Source organism: Caretta caretta, chromosome 7 (assembly GCF_965140235.1).
Source record: "Caretta caretta isolate rCarCar2 chromosome 7, rCarCar1.hap1, whole genome shotgun sequence".
Classification (NCBI taxonomy): domain Eukaryota; kingdom Metazoa; phylum Chordata; order Testudines; family Cheloniidae; genus Caretta; species Caretta caretta.
The window spans coordinates 51,677,928-51,702,539 of NC_134212.1; the positions used below are offsets into that span (position 1 = coordinate 51,677,928).

At 46.5% G+C, this 24,612-nt stretch overlaps 1 protein-coding gene and 1 pseudogene across 10 annotated transcripts in view; both read left to right on the forward strand.

The window, feature by feature from the left end:
- IP6K1 (inositol hexakisphosphate kinase 1) overlaps positions 1 to 24,612 on the forward strand; it is a 124,260-nt gene that overhangs the window by 19,604 nt on the left and 80,044 nt on the right. For 4 of the 10 annotated variants that reach the window (XM_048856550.2, XM_048856552.2, XM_048856551.2 and 1 more), the window contains exon 2: positions 5,163 to 5,647. The exons of the other annotated variants lie outside the window; for them this stretch is intronic. In XM_048856550.2, the coding sequence (XP_048712507.2) occupies positions 5,507 to 5,647 (141 nt within the window). In that variant the 5' untranslated portion in view covers positions 5,163 to 5,506. The remainder of the gene's footprint in view (positions 1 to 5,162; positions 5,648 to 24,612) is intronic. 10 annotated transcript variants of the gene reach the window in all.
- Positions 15,066 to 15,543, forward strand: LOC125639468 (ferritin heavy chain pseudogene; annotated as a pseudogene).

Here is a 24,612-nt window from a genome sequence, read left to right on the forward strand (position 1 = left end):
TGCAGGAGGGGGTAAGGGGTGCAAGCTCTGGGAGGGAGTTTGGGTGCAGGAGGGGGTAGGGGGTGTGGGCTCTGGGAGGGGACCCAGGGCTGGGGAAGGGGTTTGGAGTATAGGAGGGAGTATGGGGTGCTGGTTCCAGGAGGGGGCTCAGGGCTGGGGTGCAGGCTTCCGCTGGGTGGCACTTACCTCAGGCGGCTCCCGGCTGGCGCAGCGGGGCTAAGCCCCTGCCTGCCACAGCCCCACACCACTCCTGGAAGGAGCCAACACGCCCCTGCAGCCCCTGGGGCGGGGCATGTTGCTCTGCATGCTGCCTGTTTCTGCAGGCACCACCCCTGTAGCTCCCATTGGCTGTAGTTCCCCATTCCTTGACAATGGGAGCTGTGGGGGCAGTGCTTGTGGGCAGGAGCAGCACGCAGAGACCCCAGCCTCCCCTGGGGCTGTGCTGGCTGCTTTTGGGAGTAATCTGGAGCCAGCGCAGGCAGGGAGCCTTCCTGAGGCTGGAGATCACGATCGACTGGTAGAGTCTCCAGGATCAACCAGTCAATCACAATCGACCGGTTGGTGACCACTGTTCTAAAGAGACCTGTACGTGCACATGATTTCCCTTCAAAGAATCGTGTCTGCAAAACCTTTAGGACGTGTTTAGTTTCATAGAGTTTAAGGCCAGAAGGGATCATCAGATTATATAGCCTTATCTCCGTCACAGGCCATCTGTGGTGTCATGAATCATTAATCATAGATGCACTTCAGGGAAAAATAGTTCTTTCAGCAGAAAGACCGAGGAGTACTTGTGGCACCTTAGAGACTAACATTTATTTGAGCATAAGCTTTCGTGGGCTAAAACCCACTTCGCTGGATGCATGCAGTGGAAAATACAGTAGGAAGAGATCATAGAATCATAGAATATCAGGGTTGGAAGGGACCTTAGGAGGTCATCTAGTCCAACCCCCTGCTCAAAGCAGGACCAATCCCCAATTAAATCATCCCAGCCAGGGCTTTGTCAAGCCTGACCTTAAAGACTTCTAAGGAAGGAGATTCTACCACCTCCCTAGGTAACGCATTCCAGTGTTTCACCACCCTCCTAGTGAAAAAGTTTTTCCTAATATCCAACCTAAACCTCCCCCACTGCAACTTGAGACCATTACTCCTTGTCCTGTCCTCTTCTACCACTGAGAATAGTCTAGAACCATCCTTTCTGGAACCACCTCTCAGGTAGTTGAAAGCAGCTATCAAATCCCCCCTCATTCTTCTCTTCTGCAGACTAAACAATCCCAGTTCCCTCAGCCTCTCCTCATAACTCATGTGTTCCAGACCCCTTATCATTTTTGTTGCCCTTCACTGGACTCTCTCCAATTTACCCACATCCTTCTTGTAGTGTGGGGCCCAAAACTGGACACAGTACTCCAGATGAGGCCTCACCAATGTCGAATAGAGGGGGACGATCACGTTCCTCGATCTGCTGGCTATGCCCCTACTTATACATCCCAAAATGCCATTGGCCTTCTTGGCAATAAGGGCACACTGCTGACTCATATCCAGCTTCTCGTCCACTGTCACCCCTAGGTCCTTTCCGCAGAACTGCTGCCTAGCCATTCGGTCCCTAGTCTGTTGCGGTGCATTGGGTTCTTCCGTCCTAAGTGCAGGACCCTGCACTTATCCTTATTGAACCTCATCAGATTTCTTTTGGCCCAATCCGTCTAGGTCCCTCTGTATCTTATCCCTGCCCTCCAGCGTATCTACCACTCCTCCTTGTTTAGTATCATCCGCAAATTTGCTGAGAGTGCAATCCACCCCATCCTCCAGATCATTTATGAAGATATTGAACAAAACCGGCCCCAGGACCGACCTCTGGGGCACTCCACTTGACACCGGCTGCCAACTAGACATGGAGCCATTGATCACTACCCTTTGAGCCCGATATATACACACACACATGCACACCAAGAACATGAAAAAATGGGTGTTGCCATACCCACTATAACAAGAGTGATCAGTTAAGGTGAGCAATCAGCGGGGTGGGGGAGGGGGATGGGACATAGACAACTTTTGTAGTGATAATCAGGATGGCCCATTTCCAACAGTTGACAAGAACGTGTGAGTAGGGGGAAAAAATAAGCATGGGGAAATAGTTTTACTTTGTGTAATGACTCATCCACTACCAGTCTTTATTCAAGCCTAATTTAATGGTGTCCAGTTTGGAGGTTAATTCCAATTCAGCAGTTTCACGTTGGAGTCTGGTTTTGAAGTTTTTTTGTTGTAGTATTGCCACTTTTAGGCCTGTAATCGAGTGACCAGAGAGGTTGAAGTGTTCTCCGACTGGTTTTTGAATGTTATAATTCTTGACGTCTGATTTGTGTCCATTTATTCTTTTACATAGAAAACTGTCCGCTTTGGCCAATGTACATGGCAGAGGGGCATTGCTGGCACATGAAGACATATATCACATTGGTAGATGTGCAGGTGAACGAGCCTCTAATAGTGTGGCTGATGTGTTTAGGCCCTATGATGGTGTCCCCTGAATAGATAAGTGGACAGAGTTGGCAACGGGCTTTGTTGTAAGGATAGTTTCCTGGGTTAGTGGTTTTGTTGTGTGATGTGTGGTTGCTGGTGAGTATTTTGCTTCAGGTTGGGGGGCTGTCTGTAAGCAAGGACTGGTCTGTCTCCCAAGATCTGAGAGTGAGGGATTGTCCTTCAGGATAGGTTGTAGATCCCTGATGATGCGCTGGAGAGGTTTTAGTTGGGGCTGAAGGTGATGGCTAGTGGCATTCTGTTACTTTCTTTGTTGGGCCTGTCCTGTAGTAGGTGAATTCTGGGTACTCTTCTGGCTCTGTCAATCTGTTTCTTCACTTCAGCAGGTGGGTATTGTAGTTCTAAGAATGCTTGATAGAGATCTTGTAGGTGTTTGCCTCTATCTGAGGGGTTGGAGCAAATGTGGTTGTATCGAAGAGCTTGGCTGTAGACAATGGATCGTGTGGTGTGGTCCGGATGAAAGCTGGAGGCACGTAGGTAAGTATAGTGGTCAGTAGGTTTCCGGTATAGGGTGGTGTTTATGTGACCATCGCTTATTAGCACTGTAGTGTCCAGGAAGTGGATCTCTTGTGTGGACTGGTCCAGGCTGAGGTTGATGGTGGGATGGAAATTGTTGAAATTATGGTGGAATTCCTCAAGGGCTTCTTTTCCATGAGTCCAGATGATGTCGTCATCAATGTAGCGCAAGTAGAGTAGGGGCGTTAGGGGATGAGAGCTGAGGAAGTGTTGTTCTACGTCAGCCATAAAAATGTTGGTATACTGTGGGGTCATGCGGGTACCCATCGCAGTGCCGCTAACTTGAAGGTATACTTTGTCCCCAGTTGTGAAATAGTTATGGGTGAGGACAAAGTCACAAAGTTCAGCCACCAGGTTTGCCGTGACATTATCAGGGATACTGTTCCTGACGGCTTGTAGTCCATCTTTGTGTGGAATGTTGGTGTAGAGGGTTTCTACATCCATTGTGGCTAGGATGGTGTTTTCAGGAAGATCATCGATGGATTGTAGTTTCCTCAGGAAGTCAGTGGTGTCTCAAAGATAGCTAGGAGTGCTGGTAGCATGGGGCCTGAGGAGGGAGTCTACATAGCCAGACAATCCTGCTGTCAGGGTGCCAATGCCTGAGATGATGGGGCGCCCAGGATTTCCAGGTTTATGGATCTTGGGTAACAGAATACCCCTGGTCGGAGTTCTAGGGCTATGTCTGTGCAGATTTGTTCTTGTGCTTTTTCAGGGAGTTTCTTGAGCAGATGGTGTAGTTTCTTTTGGTAACCCTCAGTGGGATCATAGGGTAATGGCTTGTAGAATGTGATGTTAGAGAGCTGCTTAGCAGCCTCTCATTCATATTCCGACCTGTTCATGATGGTATAAAAAAATTCAGTTTTTTCAGAGTAGATGTAGTGACTCCTTATTATTGGATTTCAATTTTCAGTTTTCAGGTGTATACTTTGCCACAGTGGGCTGATCTATGACATTGTTGGTGTGTCAGGACATTGCGTAAAGAATAAGTGAGCCTTAGCCCTGGAGATATTTTGGTCAATGATAAATTCTTTGAGGAACTCCAAGAAGCAGTGGAATTTTAAGGGGAGATTGAACTGTTGGTGTCATGCTTATTCCTGAGCATTGTTACTAAAGTCTTCTGTAGCTAAAAGCATAGACAATATCAGAATTATCATTAGTTGATGTGGGCATGGTATAGTGGAGCCAAACGATAGGAAGGGAATAGAGAGCAGGAGACTTTTAAGGGGTGGTATAATATGTGAAAGCAAAGTTGATTGAAACTGCACTGCACTCCATCTTGCTCTGTTTAGTCCTTATCAGTTTTAAAAGACTGCTAGATTGATGGACCAGTGATAAAGTCCAGTAATTTGGAATCTGACACAGGGCTTTGGAGCTGTGCTCCGGCTCCGCTCCAGCTCCAGGCAAAAACCTGCAGTTCCGCTGCTCCGGGCTCCAGTTCCGGGCTCCTCTCCAAAGCCCTGATCTGACAGGACTAGAAATCACTGCATTCCAGCTGACAACTATATGTGGTGTGTAATGCATTCACTTCTAGCTCTGGGAGATGGAGATATGACAGTTCAAAATCTTGTGTGCAGTGTTAGAACCATGTCAGTCCCAGGATGTTAGAGGGACGAGGTGGGTGAGGTAATATCTTTTACTGGACCAACTTCTGTTGGTGAGACAGACAAGCTTTCAAGGTACACAGAGCTCTTCTTCAGGTCTGGGAATTGGGAAACATAGGCCTTGTCTACACTGGCAAGTTTCTGCGCAGTAAAGCAACTTTCTGCACTGTAACTCCTGAGGTGTATACACTGCCAAGCCACTTAGTGTGAAGAAACTGCACAGTTGTAGCACTCTAAAAATAACCCACCCCAACAAGAGGCGTACAGCTTTCTGCACCGGGGCTACAGCTCTGCGGTGCCAGTGTAGATACCGTGGCGATTACAGCACTGCAATTGGCCTCCAGGAGGTGTCCCACAATGCTTATTCTCACCTCTCTGATTATCGGTTTTGAACTGTACTGCCTTGCTTTCAGGTGACCAACCGTCATCCCCACCCTTCATGTTCCTTTGCAAATTTGAAAGTCCCCTTCCTGTTTGCTCGGTGATGTGTGCAGTGATCTCAGCACATCTTTCCAGGTGGCCATGCCTGCTCCACACACCAGCATTTGGGGAGAGGAGGCTGTGCAGTCCCAGATGCCCTCCAGCCATAGGAATTATGATACCTATGGACAGACTTCACAATGCATGATAGAAAGGGGCCATGACTGGGACACAATGCAGTATAGGAGCTGCGGAACACCTACCCAAGGTGTGGGAGGCAAACCGCCACTCCAGTGCTGCACCCACGAGCTGCTGGTTCTACGAAGAGCTGGACATGATACTCAGTGGCGACCCGACCTCCACTGCAAAGGCCCCTGTGGATACTTCGTTGGCTCGTGTGCCAGTCGAGAGTGGACTGAGCCAGGAGGAGGAAATCTTTAATGGGGAGGGGGATGCAGAGGCAGAGGATGACTCAGAGGCCAGGGATGCATGCAGCCAGGAGCTCTTCTCTACCCCGGAGGAGCCTAGTCAGTCACAGCAGTCGGATCTTGGCGAAGCACAAACAAGAAAGGAGGCCCCTGGTAAGTGAATCTGATTTTGGGAATTGCTGAAGCGAGTTGTTCTGGGCAGGAGGGTTGCAGAAAGCAGGCTTGTCTCCCACCACATGCCTAGTCTGAGCGGCAGAACAGGGTGTTGATAGATTCCCTCGCTTCATGTGAATTTCCCTCAGAGATCTCCAGGAAACTCTCATAGAGCTCCTGGGCAATCCGCTGCCGCAGGTTCCTTGGCAGAGCTGCTTTGTTTCTCGCCCAATTAACGATAATTTTCCCATGCCACTTTGCCATCACGGGGAGACTGTGTGTGTGTGTAAAACCATGGCTGCACACAACAAGCTGCATAGGGGCCAGGGTGGAAGCCGCAGGTTTGGAGAAGACCCTCCCTCGGTTCCCTGCTCACCCTCAGCAGCGAGATATCTTCCATAATGATTACACCTGTGGAAAGTGTGGGGACAGGAATGATTATCAGGTGCCCCCTACAGTGCTGGCTTGCCTGGGGTCAACCAGTTAGTGACAGGTGTGTAAGTACTGGCTGTGTTTTAAAGCACTGAATCAGAGTTGTCTGTGTTGCAAACAATAATGCTTCTGTAAAATGTTGCATTTAAACTTCACAGAGATGACCTTGAGAGCCCAGTCTCCCTCTTTGTTATCAGCGGCAGAAAGGCTGCGCAGAATTAGAAAGCGGCCAAGAACTTCCTCCGTGAGGTTATGATGCACTCCACTGCTGAGAAATAGGAATTGAAGGAGTGGTGGGAATGCGAGAAGACGAACTGAAAGGAGAACGTGGCACACCAGAAAGAAGCCACAGAGTGGCTCTTAAACGTTGTGGAGCGCCAAGTGGACATGCTCCAAAGTTCTGCAGCCACTGCTAGTCATCCCAGACGTGCATCATGATGTGATCCCACCATTCAGTGCTTGTTTCCTGAGCCCAAAAGCAGTGTTCCACTGTGGTCAGCACCTCCGTGAGTGCCACAAGCAATCTCGTGTTGTGGCTACTACGCGTGGCGAGATCAATGTTGCACTCTTGCCTTTGTAGTTTAAAGAATAATTCCACTGCCCCTCATGACGTGTTGGTCAGTGCAAGCAGCATTCTTGTCAACAGCTCAGGATCCATTCCTGCAGCCAGAAAGAGGTAGGGCAGGGCGCGCAGTAAACAAACGGTTGAAAGATGGTGCCAAATGCAGATGGAAGAACAGGGATTGCTGGGATGCGAAGCAATGCGTCATGGGGCATTGGGACAGGACTCAGGATGCCCTGCAATTCTTCCCCCTTTTCTCCCCTCCAACCTCGCACCCCGACCTTCCCACTAGTCTTAGCGGCAAAAGAGAAAGAGGTGCTCTGTGGGATAGCTGCCCAGAATGCACCGCTCCGAATACCACTGCAAGTGCTGCAGGTGTGAATACACTATTGCGCAGGCAGCTGTCAGTGTGAACACACAACAGTGGTTTCTCTTCTGCACTTTCTGAGTGGCATTGTAACTGCCGGCACACTAACTTTGCCAGTGTAGACATGACCTTAGAGTGTTACAGGTAAATACAAAGGTGAAAAAGATTGTTTAGCATTCAAGGTGAAGTGGCCCATTAACACCCCTCCAGCACAACTTTAACTACCCCCGCACCCTCCCATCCATTAAACTCTCGAACACTCCCACATCAGCATCAACTTCCTGGACACCAACAATGGAACTCGACAGAAAACTATATACAGAAACCCCACGGATCACCATACCTACTTTCATAGATCCAGTAACCACCCCAAACATACCAAGAAATCTCTTATCTACAGCCAGGAGCTCAGATTCTCCTCAAAGCATGTTCTCTGGTAAGGCTAGGATATACACCTTAAAATGCTCAAAACTGCCTTCACCAAAAAAGGACACTCCACAAGAGAAGTAGATCCTATCATGGAATGGGCCTCTGAGAGAACCTGTTTTAATATAGAAATAAAACTCCCTCTCAACGCACATGTTAGGGGGCTTATTCCTTCACCTGCTTACTTCCCTGGTCCTTCTCACATGAACAGAGAGCAATAATACCCGAAGTCCAAAGGTGCAAACAATTTGATGTTTATTGGGGTGAACTTCCAGCTAGCATGATTCCAGTTTCCTTCCTCAGTGTCCCCCTTCCCAGCTCTGACACTACAGAGCCTTACCTGTGTCCCTGTTCCCATTCACCCCCTTAGCAAAACATGATTCCAATTTCCCCACCCCCATTCACTGTTCCCATTCCCCCCCCCCCTTACTTCCTGATTGACTTCAGACTATATAATAAAACTTGAGTTCTGCTTAGCTATACCTTAACCAATCATTTTCCTGAAATTTAACTAACCAATCCTAACATATTGTAACATGATTATTTAACCAATTATATCCCACCACCTTAATTACTTTACACCCAGCAAAATTAATTATACAGCAGACAGAAACAATCACAGAACCAGACAGAGACCATGCAAATAAACAATAGCAAAGTGGGAACTATAATGACAAAACAATACAGAAGTGAGGATTTCACAACTACATCTATAAAGACATAAGGGTTTCCTAGCTGTCTATTGATAAGTGAGTTCTTACCGAACAGAAAACTATCAAACTAAACTTCCTTTACGTCCTCTAGGCTCTTCCCTTTCTCTGGAGGTGATGGATCAGATCACCTTTCTAACAGCCCCAGATTGCCTTATTGGAATGTGAAGATGTGACCATACACTTCCCAGGTTATGGCTGCCTCTGCTGTTTAGCCAAAGATCTTAGCCTAAGAACAGGGTCACTGTAAGAGAAAGCCCGTAAACAGGCAGACTGTGATTTTTATTCTTTCTTTTATACCTCTATAACTAGCTAAGTGATAAGAATACACCTAAATTCTTAGAGTATAGGCCTTTACAGACAGGCCTGAATATCTGTATCCTAACAGCACACCGCTAGTTGTCATCTACCACTCCACACTGAAACTCATATGGGGTGTCGTCAAATAATTACCACCCATATTCGGTGGGGGATCCCATCCTGAAAGAAATCTTTCCTGAACCCCCCTCTTCTGGCCTTCAAAACACACCCCCAACCTCTGTAAGCTCATCAGAAGCAAGCTCCACATAGACCAGGACACACCAACAAATAGCATCAGAACCTGCCAGAACAACAGATGCGAAACTTGTGGACATACCTCCACTGCTACAACGATCAGCACCCCCACAAGACACCTTTCAAAATCTGTGGGTCCTACACATGCCTATCACAACATGTGATGTACCTCATCCAGTGCACTAAATGCCCCAGTAGCAACTATACGGGAGAAACCAGACAATCATTACGCTCTCAAATGAATTCACATAGGAAAACAATAAAGGGCAAAAACACGCTGTCACCTGTGGATGAACACTTCATAAAGAGGTCACATACAGAATGATCAATCAGTCCTTATCCCCCAAAGGAAACCTGCACAACACTTTCAAAAGACGAGCCTGGGAGCTTAAATTCATAACTTTGCTAGACACTAAAAATCATGAACTGAATAGACGCACTGGATTTATGGCTTCATACAACAACCCACTAACATCCTGCCTCCCCAGCAACTTTTCTCCCTCTCCCTTCCTTTCCTCTTTGTGACTGGAGGGGTGTTAACTGGCCACTTCACCTGGAATGGTCCCTTTAAATGTGTTAACTACTTACGTTGAACAATCTGTTCCACCTTGTATTTAGCTGGGACACCTAAGTTTCTCAGATCTGAAGAAGAGCTCTGTGAAGCGTGAAAGCTTGTCTCTCTCCCCAACAGGAGTTGGTCCAATAAAAGATATTATCTGACCCATCTTTTCAGTTTAAAATCTTGTCACTCTGACTACGGTCTTGGTTCTCTCCCCAACCCCCATGATTCAATTGTGACATAATATGAAAATCTCTGTATCCTACTGTATTTGAAAGCAGCTTAAAAGGGTGGGTCTCAGATGGTATTCAGAGTGTCTACACTGCATTTTAACTCTAGGTTAAGGATTTTCTGACCCGTGCTCAAACCCAGTGCTCTGGCATCCACACTGCAGTGCACAGACCTGAGTCAAAGTAACCCTATCCTAGAATGCCTAGTGCCACCCCCGACACCGGTGTTGTTGTGAGAAGGGGGTCGCAGTGCAATGAAGTTTGAGAACGTCTGGTCTAGAACAAGACCTAGAAACCTATTTCAGGGCAGAGCAGTTAAAGCCAAATGCCACAAAGAGTGGTCTCAGCTTTCCATTTGAATAATACCCAGGCCAAGAAGACATTAAACATCAATTTCTGTGAGTCGCCATTAATGCACAATCATAATCCATGGTACCTGGGGATAACCCTGGACTGCATGCTCAGTTTCTGTCGCCACCTTGAACAAACCAAAAGGCAGACAAAGGCCAGGGTCAATATCGTACAGAAGCATGCAAGAGTGTCTTGTGGAAGGGACTCCCACACCCTCCAAATATCCATACTAGCTCTGGTCCATTCCACACTATGCCCCAGTTTGGAGCGGAAGTTCACACACCATTTTAATGGACACTGAAATTAACACCGCTCTTTGCATAGTTAACTGCATCCTCACACCAGTGCTATTTCCATGGCTATCAGTATTGGCTAACGTTGCATGAGCAACTATTCAACAAGATGCTGCAACAGTTAGGGGGTACATAAAGATCATGGCAAATACTACACTACCGCTCCGCCATGATCTAGAACACCCTCCTCGCCACTGACTAAAACCAAGAAAACCCTTCTGATCTCGTGCCACAGCCCTCCTTATGGAAGAGAAGGGTGTTTGCAGAAGAGGTCTGAAGCCTGGGCTGCTGCCAACATGCCAAACAAAAAAAATCTAATCGACCCAACTGTGCAAGTGCCAGACTTCTCCTCCCCACAGTGTGTGTGGACCGCTCAAAACCATATTCTCATCTGATATGGAAGATGTACATATTTACTCCATAGAGGGAAAGTGGGGGAATCATCAAACTGTGACTGTGGTGTGATGCAAACTATTGGATGCATCAGACGGTCACATGCTCATCAAAGCAGACTCCAACGAGAGACTGCTGAATTGGAATTAATTTGCAAAGTGGATACAATTAACTTAGGCTTGAATAGAGACTGGGAGTGGATGGGTCATTACACAAAGTAAAACTATTTTCCCATGTTTATCTTCTCCCCCCTCCCCCACCCCCTACTGTTCCTCAGACGGAACTGCTGGAAATGGCCCACCTTGATTATCACTACAAAAGGTCCGTCCCCCCCCCCCCCCCAACTCTCCTGCTGGTAATAGCTCACTTTAAGCGATCACTCTGGTTAGAGTGTGTATGGTAACACCCATTGTTTCATGTTCTCTGTGTATATAAATCTCCCCATTGTATTTTCCACTGAATGCATCCGATGAAGTGAGCTGTAGCTCACGAAAGCTTATGCTCGAATAAATTTGTTAGTCTCTAAGGTGCCACAAGTACTCCTTTTCTTTATGCTCATCTTGGAGGTGTCACAGGCATTCACATAGCTAATACGTCTGCTCTGGACTGGATAAAAGACCTTAAGATCCAACTGTAGTCATGCCATTGCTTTCACTGTTCCACTATCACCATATGGCAGAAAAACAAGAATTGTAAATGGGGAATCATCAGTCTGTTTCCAGTAGGGTCGTGCAGGGGTCAGTTTGTGACCATATACTATTTAACATTGTTGTCAGTGACCTGGAAGAAAACATAAAATCATCAGTAATAAGGTTGCAGCTGATACCCAAATTGGGAGAGTGGTAAATAATGAAGAGGATAGGTCACACATACAGAGTAGTTTGGATTACTTGGTAACCAGGGTGCAAGGAAGCAATATGCATTTTAATGTGGCTAAATGTAAATGTGTAAATCTCAGAACAAAGAATGTAGGCCTTACTTACAGAATGGGGGAGACTATCCTGGGAAGCAGTGACTCTGAAAAAGATTTGGGGGTGGTGGTGGATAATCAGCTGAACATGAATTCCCAGTGTGGTGCTGTGGCCAAAAGAGCTAATGCATTCCTTGAATGCATGCACAGGGGGATTTTGTATAGGAGTAGAGAGGGTGTTTTATTTGGCACTGGTGTACCGCTGCTGGAATGCTGTGGCCATTTCCACAAATCAAGAAGGATGTTGATAAATTCGAGATGGTTCAGAAAATAGGAGAATTATTAAAGGATTAGAAAACATGCCTGATAGTGTAATACTCAAGGAGTTCAAAGAGAAGATTAAAGGTTGACTTGATTATAGTCTATAAGTACCTACTAACCGTGGGCTTTTCAGTGTAGCAGAGAAGGGTCTAAAATGATCCAATGGCTGGAATTCAGACTGGAAATAAGGCCTGCATTTTTACAGTGAAGGTAACTAACCATTGGAACAGTTTACCAAGGGTCATGGTGGATTCTCCACCGCTGACAGTTTTTTTTAATCAAAATTGGATGTTTTCGTAGAAAACGCTTTTGGGGAAATTCTCTGGCCTGTGTTACACAGGAGGTCAGAATAGATGATCGTAGTGGTCTCTTCTGGCCTTCAAATCTATTAAAACCTATTAATCAAACAGCTGATGTATTGTTACATCTCTGCTTTCTGTATGGTTTCTTTCTGCTATCTTAATCACCAAGTTCAAATTTTAGTTTTTGCAAATCCTAGGAAAGCAATGTAGAACCTCCTTGGTGTTAGTATTTTCCATTAGAAATTTAACCATTTTTTGCAGGATGTTGAAATAGTAACTAGACAGACAGCAGGTCAGCTGTTGGAAGTTTGTTTGCTGTGTGAGCTGCAGACCTGCTATTTTTCTGAAAGCCTAAATGGAACACTAGTGTCTCTTGTCTGTAACAGCTCCCTGAATTACCGTGCTTTGGCATTACAGGGCTAGTAGACTTCTTAGTGATCATTATATTGTTAGTTGTGGTTGTAAACCAAAGTTACCAGTACCCTGTGTCTGAAACTTCCAAACTTGGGTGCATAAAGTTAAGAGCCTAAATCTGAATTTTTGATATTTAAATGAATTCCCACTGAAATCTCTTTGTACTCTGGATACTTTCATCTCTGAAAATCAGACTGCTAGGAAAGGTACCGCCACCTGGTATGCTCCTGTACCTTTCCTGGGTGCCATGGTCAGTAGAGCTGAGGGCTGAAGTGCACACTGCCTGTGCACCACACCGGGTGACATCTCCCACCTGATGTTGCTGGGATGGAGCAGAGAAAAGTGGAGTAGTTGTAGCCGCTAATAGCTAAGAGGGGAAAGGAACAGCAGCAGGAAGGGCTGGATTAACTTTATTTTTGTTGCCCCTGGTACCCTGTCCCACAGGAGCAGGAAAAGGTGTCACATGAGTGATGTGGTTTTGAGTGGGCTCTCAAATTCCTGGCACAATCTTGCCCTCTGAGATGAACTCTTGGGTCAATAATTTTTGTGGGTCAGAAGCCACACTGACCAGTGTTACAGTATTTGAAAGGTCCATGGAAACCCATCCGTCAGTCTGACTGTACAGCTCTGTAGAACCCTTGTCCTTACCTTGGCATCCATGAGAATGGGTGGTGAGAGGAACTTGGGAGTGGGAATGGAGGGTGTAAATTTTGTGATTATAGACACACATTCCCCCTGATCTTGCAAACTCTCATAATTTTCTGAAGAAAACATTTGATTTTGCAGATAACTTTTTGTCTTGGTTTGAAGCTAACGGTCCTTCTGTTTAAACTTTCTGGGGTCAAAGATTCAGGGGATGGAGGGGGAAACTGGTTAAAAGAACACTGTGCTGGATTTTCCAGTCTGTTGTGACCACTTTGATGCAAAGTGGCTAGACTCTGGCTGTAGCTGGCCTTTGGAGAATTCCTCCTCATTCAGGGGAGCTCTCCATTGTCTCCTGTGCCAGCCACTTCCACCCCTGTGTAGGCGGTTTGGCAGAGGGGTACTCCATATGTCAGTGGAAGATTGGGTGTCAAGTCTCCTAGAGATCCTATGTCAGTGGCTTAAGTTAGAGCCACTGCAGCCAAGGAACTGCTTTAACTTATGCTGATGCCAGGGGGCACAGGATGGTGGGGGGAGGGGTCTGCAGCTGGCTCCCTCATGCACAGTTGAGAATCTGGCCCATTGTATTTTCTATAGCTCCCCAGATTTCCGCCCCCCCTCCCCGCGTTGCCTATAAAAAAGCCTAAACGGAGGGCCTAGTCTACACTAGCAGCGCAACATCACTGTCACACATCTGGTGAAGATGTGCTATGCCGACGGGAGAGAGCTCTGCCTTCGGCATAATAAATCCACCTCCTCAAGAGGTGGTAGCTATGTCAGAGAAGGTCTCCTTCACGTAATCCCGTTGAAACTAATAGGACTCCTTGGAGCTGGGTGCTGCTCAATGTGAGCAAGGCTGGCAGACTGCGGCCCAAAGAACTTTGAGAATGCCCTTCCTGTGTCATGCAAAATGTTACTTGTTGGCTCAAGGAGAGAGAGTTTTATAAACCCGCATAGCGTGAGCTTGTGCTCGAACTGCTGATCCTGGAGGACAGTACGGCACGGTATTTTTTCTTGTATGTGCTGGGTGAAGGGAGGAGTGCAATCGATAGCGTGTAGTTTAGGACATAATTGTAATTTTCCACTTCAGCTGTCAGTAATATGGAAAATGCTGTGAAAATATTTCCTTGAGGAAATGGCACGTCCGTTAGTCAATAAAGGTGCAGGAATATAGGGCCAGCTGAGAGAGCTTTAAGTAAGGATAAGGGAGCAGACTAGTGTGGTACGTCTGTGAGCTACAGGAAAGGGAAGTAGAGTCCCCACCCTGGGCACCTTTTGCGGGCTGACAAAGTGGTATAGCAGTACAGGAGAGCCATGTGTGTGCAGGGTGACTCCAACACTCATAAAGGAAAACCACCCCAGACCCTTCTGACTTGCCTTTGATCAGTGTTCTGCTTGGTGTTCCTTGTACCTTACCCTGCCAGTAGTGTGGTGAAGTAATAGAGTAAATATGCATTTATCGCAGTGCCCAAAGGTCCCAGTTGGGATTGGGGCCCCATCGTGGCTGGGTACTGCACACACATAGCAAAGACTACCATGGTCCTGAGGGGCATATGGGGTACCCCTAACTCAGTGCTGTGGCTAAGAGGACCAATTTGATCCTTGGATCAGGGGAATGTTGAGTTGGAGTAGGGAGGTAGCGTTACCTCCGCATATAACATTAGCGAGACCGTTGATGGATACTGTGATGATTCTGGAGTCTGCACTTTGGAAGGGACATGGAAGGAAACTGGAATGGGTTCAGAACACATTCATAGAGTTGAAATCCAGAAGGCACCATCCACTCTAACCCTCTCTGTCGCATGCCATTACATTTCCCCCAGACACCTCTGCATTGAACCCAGTGATTTGTTTATCTAAAGCAGAGGTCCTCAAAGTGTGGGGTGCATGTGTAGGACTGTCCGGGAAGGGGGGTGGCAGGGCCTGGGCAAGCCCCCACAGGGGCACAGAGAGAGCATCACCCAGCCTCCCTTGTATCCTCTTGGCTCCCGTAGCAGCAGCAGCAGGAACAGCAGCAGCGCCATGTCTTCGTCTCCATCCCAGGTGCGCCAGAACTACAACCAGGACTGCGAAGCGGCCCTCAACCGCCAGATCAACCTGGAGCTCTACGCCTCCTACGTGTACCTCAGCGTGTCTATTTTGACCGGGATGATGTGGCTCTAAAGAACTTTGCCAAGTATTTCCTGCACCAGTCCCATGAGGAGCGTGAGCATGCTGAAAAACTCATGAAGCTGCAGAACCAGAGGGGCGGTCGCATCTTTTTGCAGGACATCAAGAAACCAGATCGTGATGATTGGGAGAATGGGTTGACAGCAATGGAGGGTGCCTTGCACCTGGAAAAGAATGTGAACCAGTCACTCCTTGATCTGCACAAGCTGGCAACTGACAAGAATGACCCTCATTTGTGTGACTAACCCTACCACTCCCCCACCCCGCGCCCACAGCTCTGCTCTGGTTCCTAGCTGCATCCCACGCCTGGCCTGTGTTCCCTATAAGCTGCACGCCTTTGTGGCCGCCCAGGAGAGAGTCTAATGCTGCCAGCTGATAGCAGAGCGCGCATAGGCAGCAGCTTGTGTTCAGGTGCCCCTCCCCCAATGTTGCTCCATCCTGCAGTTGTTCCCAGGAACCTCCTTTTGGCTGTGCAGAGTGGGGGGCGGGGGAGGTCCTGATATCAGGGTGTCCCCCTCTCCTCTGTCCCTATACCCAATCTTTGCAGAGCAAGGGACAGAGCCTGGCTCAGGACTCATGGTGAACAGTGAGTGAGTGCCTTTCTTAAGGAGACAGTGCACTGTTTCTGAGATTTCCCCAGCAGGCGTCTCTCCCCCTCCCAACCCCCAACACACACTTTCAAAGTGTGACATTTTAGTGTTTTGACGGGTCTATGCATTTCATAATTTTTATTTGTCTTTCACTTAAATTTAATTCTTTGAGTAGTGAGTTCTAAAATGCCTAATCTGTCCTGACTGGAGTAATTATCCCTATGGTAACTTTAAAAAAATATATATTGTATCTAGGTTTTTTGTTTCTACTGGTGGCGCACATTCGCACGTATCGCGGTGCACATAACAAAATTTATTCCACACATGGATGGAAAAAATTAGAGGGAACGTTGCGCCTGGCCCCGTCCCCAGCCTCAGCGTGGCTCCACACCCAGCCTTGTGACAGCCCCGGCCGCTGGTCGGGGCTCTGTTCCTGGCCTGGGGCAGAGGCTGGGGCCAAGGCCAGGAACAGAGCTGCACCTGGCTGCAGGCCCCTACCGCAGTCTGGCTGTGGCTCTGCCCCAGCCTCAGTCCCACTCCTGGCCCCAGACCCACCCCCAGCCTACCCCCCTTTACCCCTGTCCATTCCCCCTCCCCCAGCCTTCTTCCAGCCCCAGCTCCAGGAGGGTCGGAGGGGGGCTTGAACAGGGGTGAGGGGGGTGCAACCCTCAAAAGTTTGGGGAATGCTGATCTAAATCAAATCTTCCAGATGACAGCCCTAAGAAATTAGACATCTTCTGGAAAACCTGCCTTACCATGAGAATGAAGAAGGTCAAATTTCTCTTAGCCATCCAGAAGGGTTCTATGGATTGATGCGAAGGTTGGATATGTCCTGTGTGTACCTACATGGGGAAGAGGTTTCTGATGTTGGAGGGGTCTTTAACCTATTGGACAAAGGCAGAAAGATACAGTGGCAGGAAGTTGAAGACAAGTTGAGACTAGAAATAAGTTGCAGTTTTTTAATATTGAAAGGAATTATTACAACAACTTATCTGGGGATATGGTACTTTCTCCATCACTTGGAGTCTTAAAATCAAGAGTGAATGTTTACTATTAAGATACATTACAGTTCAACCAGAAGTTATGGACCTGAGGCATGCATTACTGGATGAGGGTTTATGGTGTTCTGGAGCTCAAAGCTCTATTGCTTCTGACCATAAAATCTGACAATCCCATCCAGTTCCTCCTGAAGTGTGTAGCGGCAGCATGAGGGGTGCATGACCGAGGACCAGTTGCTGTGGGAGGATGCTCCCTGTACCCAGCAAGGCCTGTCCCCCCAATGGCCTTCAACACCCCTTCCAAGGGCATTGGCATTAAAAGAAATACCAAAACAACACTAATGTTCTTATAAGGCGTGTTGAAGGGAACTTTAGCACCATGCTTCCTGGTTGGAGATTTGGGAGTGAAGCTCCTCCATTCTGGGATGGCATGAGCAGCATAAAACTGTTTGTAAGGTGCCTGCAATCTTAACTGCACCTTTAAGGCTTTTTGCGTGTCAATTAAACCTCTGAGTTCATTATTTGTAGCTTTGCCGAACTTTAAATTGACATTTTTCACACCTGGTCTCTGCCTCAAGGTGAAGAACGTTGGAAAGTTTGAGCAAAAACAGTGTAACAGTTTCAGAGAATAGGGTGGCCAGATAGCAAGGGTAAAAAATTGGTACCGGAGGGGAGATGGTAATAGGGTCCTATAGAAGACAAAGCCCTTAATATTGGTACAGTCCCAATAAAATCAGGGCATCTGGTCACGCTATTTGAGAATAAGGTTGGGGGAAAAATGGTAGTTTTCCCAGCGTGTTAACTTTTTCTAACCATTTCTTTGAAAAGTGTTTGCACGGTTTGAAGCTGGGAACTCAGCGTTTTGCACGGAGTCTTCCTGTTCTCAGGAGTTCTGTCGGAGCTCCTTATCATACAGAATGCATTTTACCATTGCTAGGTGTTAGTTGCCATAGACTTTGTAAAACAGGTCTGGATGACACTTAATCAGAGTATTTCCAATATAGGCATTTCTACTGAGCATGGACGAGGGCCCACCATGATAGCTGGGATTGGTCATCCAGTTCATACTGCAGAAGTGCCAGTTGTTTCTCTCAGTGCCTGTGTTCAAGGCAAGTATGGTTTACAGTAGACTATGTCTCCTGCTTTATGGCTGCAACTATAATTGTTATCCTTCAGATACAGTGAGGTCTTGGAAGGGGTTGAAACAGACTTAGAAGTAATGCAGATTTCAGAGATGCTTAGTCAGAGCTGGATCAGATTAAAGTTGGTAAATGCAATCTGTGGCATTGCCCTTGGTGTATTTTCTAGGAAATGAGGCTAAGTAATGACAGTACCTTAGAGGTGACTGACAAAGAGTGAGCTAGAATGCTAGCTACTTCGAATCAGCAGTTGCTCAAGGAGGGAATGATGGCACAACTAAAGCTACCCCATGAGTTACTCACAGTGTAAGTGACTTCTGCCATGTCCCTTGCCTAGTAAGATCACACAGAGAAAAGCATCTCCTGGTGTCCTTTCCATCCTGTCATAAGGGATGTCCAGTTTTACTGATGCCAGCTTTGTTGGCTTCTTTCAGAGAATACAAAACGGCAGAAATTTTCGCCTGAAGGGGAACAGGTAGGCCGAACTCATCAGAATTCTGCATTTGGGAAGTGAAACCCTGGTGGCTGGACTGTCAAATCCCCAGAGTCTGTCAGTCATAGGGGGACACTTCAAAACTATTACCCTCAAAGATCTGTAAGAACACTTGCTAGTGGGAGTGCTTATTATAAATCAGTGTTTATTTCTAGCCAGAGAAGGGGGGAGTTCCTTGTCTGAATATTTGGAAGAGGCAGAAAAAGTTGCTGAGGCCGGAGATGGAGTATGCACTTTTGTAATAACTAGTCAGTGAAAGTGCCAGTGCAAACCTCTGAAGTTTTTCAGGGTGCTAGAATCCCCAGCACGTCCTTTCATGGTACAGGGGGGACAGTTCAGTCTGTATGTTCCTGTTCTCCCAAGCAGCTTCTTTGTGACCATGGGACAGGGAATTGTGCTATGTTAGCTGCCAGCTGTCTTGACTCCCCTTTTCTAAGATTTTCTTCTCAGTCTGCTAGCTTGTTAGGAAACAGTACTTGGTTATCTGGAGAGAGAGTGAATTTAGTCTAACCTAGAATTCCTTTCTTTGCCTCCTTGTAACTGGCTATTTGGTTTGCTAGAGAAGAGGAGATGAACTGAATCGCACAAGGAGAGAAAGCTGCAGTTCTTGTGGTTCAGATTGTTAGTATTTCCAGACTGGGAAGTCATGCGTTGCTTGTTTGCCTGCCTGCCTCCCTCTTTCTCTCTCTGTGTTGCAGACTGCTCTTACTCACTGGATCAGATCATTTAATATGCTTTCTGAGGGCTTTAGATTTAACTAAAGGTGTGGGGTTTCTTTTTAACCTGATTTAGTTAATTCAGTGTCAAAGGCTGGGTGGACACTGGTTTTTGTTTAAACTAGGTTTATTTGGGTTTAACCGAAGTCCATTAGGAACAAGTTTAGGCTAGACCAAAATAAAGTGTCCACACAGCATCCCATTTATGAGGACAAAGCCTGTGATGCATGATCCATACCAGGTATTGTCTGTCTGAGCTCTCTCACTTCATTAGCAGTTGTTCATGAGTCCCCAGCTGCTCCATTCTGCTCCTCCCAGTATAGATCTGTCGTCTACAAAGTGTAAGGGTTTTCATGCTTACAATACAATACAGTCTTCTTGATTGTAGTTTTTGTTTGAATTTCTCAATCTTCTCCCGTCCTCCTTTTTAAGATGAAACATGCCCAAGAGCCAGGGAATTCCCATTTACCCCTTTGACTGCACTGAATTTCCCTGTCAAAGCAAAGCTCTGCAACTGACATTCCACTGATTTCATTGCCTTGTCACTTGCTTGCAGCACACAAGTATGATGAAGGGTTAAAGACTAAAGGCCTGGTTGGGTGTTATCTCTTCCCTATAGTCTTCTCCAACCCCAGCTTGTTATACCAATAAAATAAAAACCAGCAGGATCTTATTAAAGGGGAAAAGTAAAAATGCCACATTTATTGTGAATACAGAAAGAATCGTAGTTAGCAGTTACTTATATCTATAACATTCCATTCAGTTTCATATTTATTCACACATTCATTCATACACGCATGCAGGTTATGAAAGGTTGTTATCATAGTTACCAGCCTTAGAGTTGCTCATGCCAAGTCACTGCCCAGGTGGCTTGGACACGAAGAGGGAGCAGGGCCTTGTCAGATGCACATCTGACGCTCCTGGAAGTTGGTTTGCAGAATCAGACCCCAAAGTTCTCAGTTTCTAGAGTCCATTTTTATAGGAATTTATTCCTATGCTAGTCTATGGGAATTGCTTCATCATGCTGTTGCTGAATCAGTCAACAGATGGCATATTCCTGATGGCTCCGTGTTGTTCTTTGGTTCTCCCATCCTTGAGGCTGTTGGGTGGATTCCAGTCTGCCCTCCAGGGGTCCTCTGGTTGTTTCCACTTGATGCCTTCTTTGGCCGATGGACACGTGATTCTTAGACTGGCACCTCCCTGATCGATCAGTTATTATCCACACCAAGCATCCATCCACATACATCCTCTATTTCTATTTTAATCACAATTGTTAACAAAGTGAGATAAATACAACAAAAGGGTGGGGAGTCTGTGTGCTATTTCTGTTACAAAGTGTTGCTTTGAGAACAGCCTCTGTCTTAGAATGTACTAATACAATTCGCTTGCGAGTTTCACACAGAGAGGGAGAGAAACAGTACCAAAAACCAAGAGACCTCTTAATTAGTAATACCCTGGAATTTAAACTTTGGGGAATCAAACTCATTTGTGATTTTAATACAGAACTTCTTTAATATAATCCAAAGAGCTTTGGCTTAACAGTGCTTCCCTGCTTGTGTCTGTGTCATAAATATAAAGGGAAGGGTAACCACCTTTCTGTATACAGTGTTATAAAATCCCTCCTGGCCAGAGGCAAAATCCTTTCACCTGTAAAGAGTTAAGAAGCTAAGGTAACCCTGCTGGCACCTGACCCAAAATGGCCAATGAGGGGACAAGATTCTTTCAAATCTGGAGGGGGGGACAAAGGGTTTTCTCTGTGTGTTACCTTTGCCAGGAACAGATCAAGGATGCTAGGCTTCCAACTCCTGTGAAGTTAGTAAGTAATCTAGCTAGAAAATGCGTTAGATTTTCTTTTAGTTTTTGGCTTGTAAAATTCGCTGTGCTAGAGGGAATGTGTATTCCTGTTTTAGTCTCTTTTTTGTAACTTAAGGTTTTGCCTAGAGGGATTCTCTATGTTTTGAATCTGTTTCCCCTGTAAGGTATTTACCATCCTGATTTTACAGAGGTGATTCTTTTACCTTTTCTTTAAATAAAATTCTTCTCTTAAGGACCTGATTGTTGTTTCATTGTTCTTAAGATCCAAGGGTTTGGGGCCGTGTTCACCTGTACCAATTGTTGAGGATATTATTATATCAAGCCTTCCCCAGGAAAGAGGGTGTAAGGGTTGGGGGGATATTTTGGGGGAAGATGTCTCCAAATGGTCTCTTTCCCTGTTTTTTTTTAAATCGCTTGGTGGTGGCAGCATACTGTTCAAGGACAAGGCGAAGTTTGTACCTTGGGAAAGTTTTTATCCTAAGCTGGTAAGAATAAGCTTAGGGGTCTTTCATGCAGGTCCCCAAATCTGTACCCTAGAGTTCAGAGTGGGGAAGGAACCTTGACAGCTTGTCACTTGCAGATATCATTATTTTATGAGGGCCGTTGAGGTCATGTGGGCATGGAATTATCTGATTTCAGGGGAAGTCAGGCAATCTGGAGCTAATCTAAAACTCCAGTGTCCTAGCCAAAGCCCCACTCAATGTGACCACAAACCTGGGGATCTAATTTCCCTTGCATAAAATGGAGCAGACTGCAGCTACCTGTACTAAAGGGGAAGGTGGCTCTGGCCTGCGGTTTTATAATCTGCTGTGATGGAGTAGGGAGTATTAACCTGGTAATGTTGCATGGGAGTTTTCCTAGTTTAGTGTCTTCTGCTAGTTTAGTGCCTCTGTTTCCCTGGGGTATTGCACCAATACTAGATGGTGATGGGAGATAAGGGTGTGACTTCACTGAGGAATGATACTTGACGGCTGGCAGGGTAAACTTATAAATTGTCTGCCTTCTATAACACTGATAGAGAGATATGTACAGCTGTTTGCTCCCGCAGGAATTAATCACTTGCTCTGGGTTAATTTATAAGAAGAGTGATTTTATTAAATATAAAAAAGGATTTAAGTGATTCCAAGTAATAACAGACAGAACAAAGTAAGTTACCAAGCAAAATAAAACAAAACTCGGAAGTCGAAACCTAATACATTAAGAAACTGATTACAGATGAAATCTCACCCCCAGAGATGTTCCAATAAGCTTCTTTCACAGACTGGACTCCTTCCTAGTCTGGGTCCAGCAATCACTCACACCCCCGTAGTTACTGTCCTTTGTTCCAGTTTCTTTCAGACATCTCTTTGGGGTGGAGAAGTCATCTCTCAAGCTAGCTGAAGGCAAAACAGAGAGGCTTCCAGGGTCTTTTGTATTCTCCCTCTTGTGGGCTGAAACCCCTTTGTTCTTCTGTGCAAAGTCACAGTAACAAGATGGAGTTTGTAGCCACCAGGCAAGTCACATGTTCATGAATGATTCAGCTTTTTGCAGGCCGACGCCAGTGTTTACATGTTACAGTACAGACGTGTTTACACACGAATGCGCTTAACGCGCGGTAGCGCCATGCCTCCCAGTGCTACCTATTTAACACACATGACTTGTTAACACATGATACAGGAACTTGCTGTGTAGCGCTACAGATTTGGTCACTAACTCACTGACATAGAAATCAACAGGAAGTGTGGAGTGGAAACATGTTGTACGTCTTTGCTGCTGATGGGGGGGGGGGGGGGGGGAGAAGGGGCAGCAATGTTAAAATGTTAAAGGATAGTCCTTTGCTGCGGCAGTGCTTTAAGGATCCTCAAAGCAGCTGCCCTGGTGCCAGCGATTTAAAACGGCCCGGGGCTCCGGACGCTGCTACCGCAGCAGTGGTAAACCATCCCAATGAGTCGAAAGAATAGTAAATATGGCAGGCGACGAGCTTGGCTTAATGGTGAAATCCTAGCGGATCTGAAACATAAAAAAGAAGCTTACAAGAAGTGGAAGGTTGGACATATGACCAGGGAAGAGTATAAAAATATTGCTGGGCATGTAGGAATGATATCAGGAGGGCCAAATCGCACCTGGAGCTGCAGCTAGCAAGAGATGTCAAGAGTAACAAGAAGGGTTTCTTCAGGTATGTTGGCAACAAGAAGAAAGCCAAGGAAAGTGTGGGCCCCTTACTGAATGAGGGAAACAACCTAGTGACAGAGGATGTGGAAAAAGCTAATGTACTCAATGCTTTTTTTGCCTCTGTCTTCACTAACAAGGTCAGCTCCCAGACTGCTGCGCTGGGCATCACAAAATGGGGAAGAGATGGCCAACCCTCTGTGGAGATAGAGGTGGTTAGGGACTATTTAGAAAAGCTGGACGTGCACAAGTCCATGGGGCCGGACGAGTTGCATCCGAGAGTGCTGAAGGAATTGGCGGCTGTGATTGCAGAGCCATTGGCCATTATCTTTGAAAACTCGTGGCGAACGGGGGAAGTCCCGGATGACTGGAAAAAGGCTAATGTAGTGCCAATCTTTAAAAAAGGGAAGAAGGAGGATCCTGGGAACTACAGGCCAGTCACCCTCACCTCAGTCCCTGGAAAAATCATGGAGCAGGTCCTCAAAGAATCAATCCTGATGCACTTGCATGAGAGGAAAGTGATCAGGAACAGCCAGCATGGATTCACCAAGGGAAGGTCATGCCTGACTAATCTAATCGCCTTCTATGATGAGATTACTGGTTCTGTGGATGAAGGGAAAGCAGTGGATGTATTGTTTCTTGACTTTAGCAAAGCTTTTGACACGGTCTCCCACAGTATTCTTGTCAGCAAGTTAAGGAAGTATGGGCTGGATGAATGCACTATAAGGTGGGTAGAAAGCTGGCTAGATTGTCTGGCTCAACGGGTAGTTATCAATGGCTCCATGTCTAGTTGGCAGCCGGTATCAAGTGGAGTGCCCCAAGGGTCGGTCCTGGGGCCGGTTTTGTTCAATATCTTCATAAATGATCTGGAGGATGGTGTGGATTGCACTCTCAGCAAATTTGTGGATGATACTAAACTGGGAGGAGTGGTAGAATTGCTGGAGGGGAGGGATAGGATACAGAAGGACCTAGACAAATTGGAGGATTGGGCCAAAAGAAATCTGATGAGGTTCAATAAGGATAAGTGCAGGGTCCTGCACTTAGGACAGAAGAATCCAATGCACCACTACAGACTAGGGACCGAATGGCTAGGCAGCAGTTCTGCGGAAAAGGACCTAGGGGTGACAGTGGACGAGAAGCTGGATCTGAGTCAGCAGTGTGCCCTTGTTGCCAAGAAGGCCAATGGCATTTTGGGATGTATAAGTAGGGGCATAGCGAGCAGATCGAGGGACGTGATCGTCCCCCTCTATTCGACATTGGTGAGGCCTCATCTGGAGTACTGTGTCCAGTTTTGGGCCCCACACTACAAGAAGGATGTGGGTAAATTGGAGAGAGTCCAGCGAAGGGCAACAAAAATGATTAGGGGTCTGGAACACATGAGTTATGAGGAGAGGCTGAGGGAGCTGGGATTGTTTAGCCTGCAGAAGAGA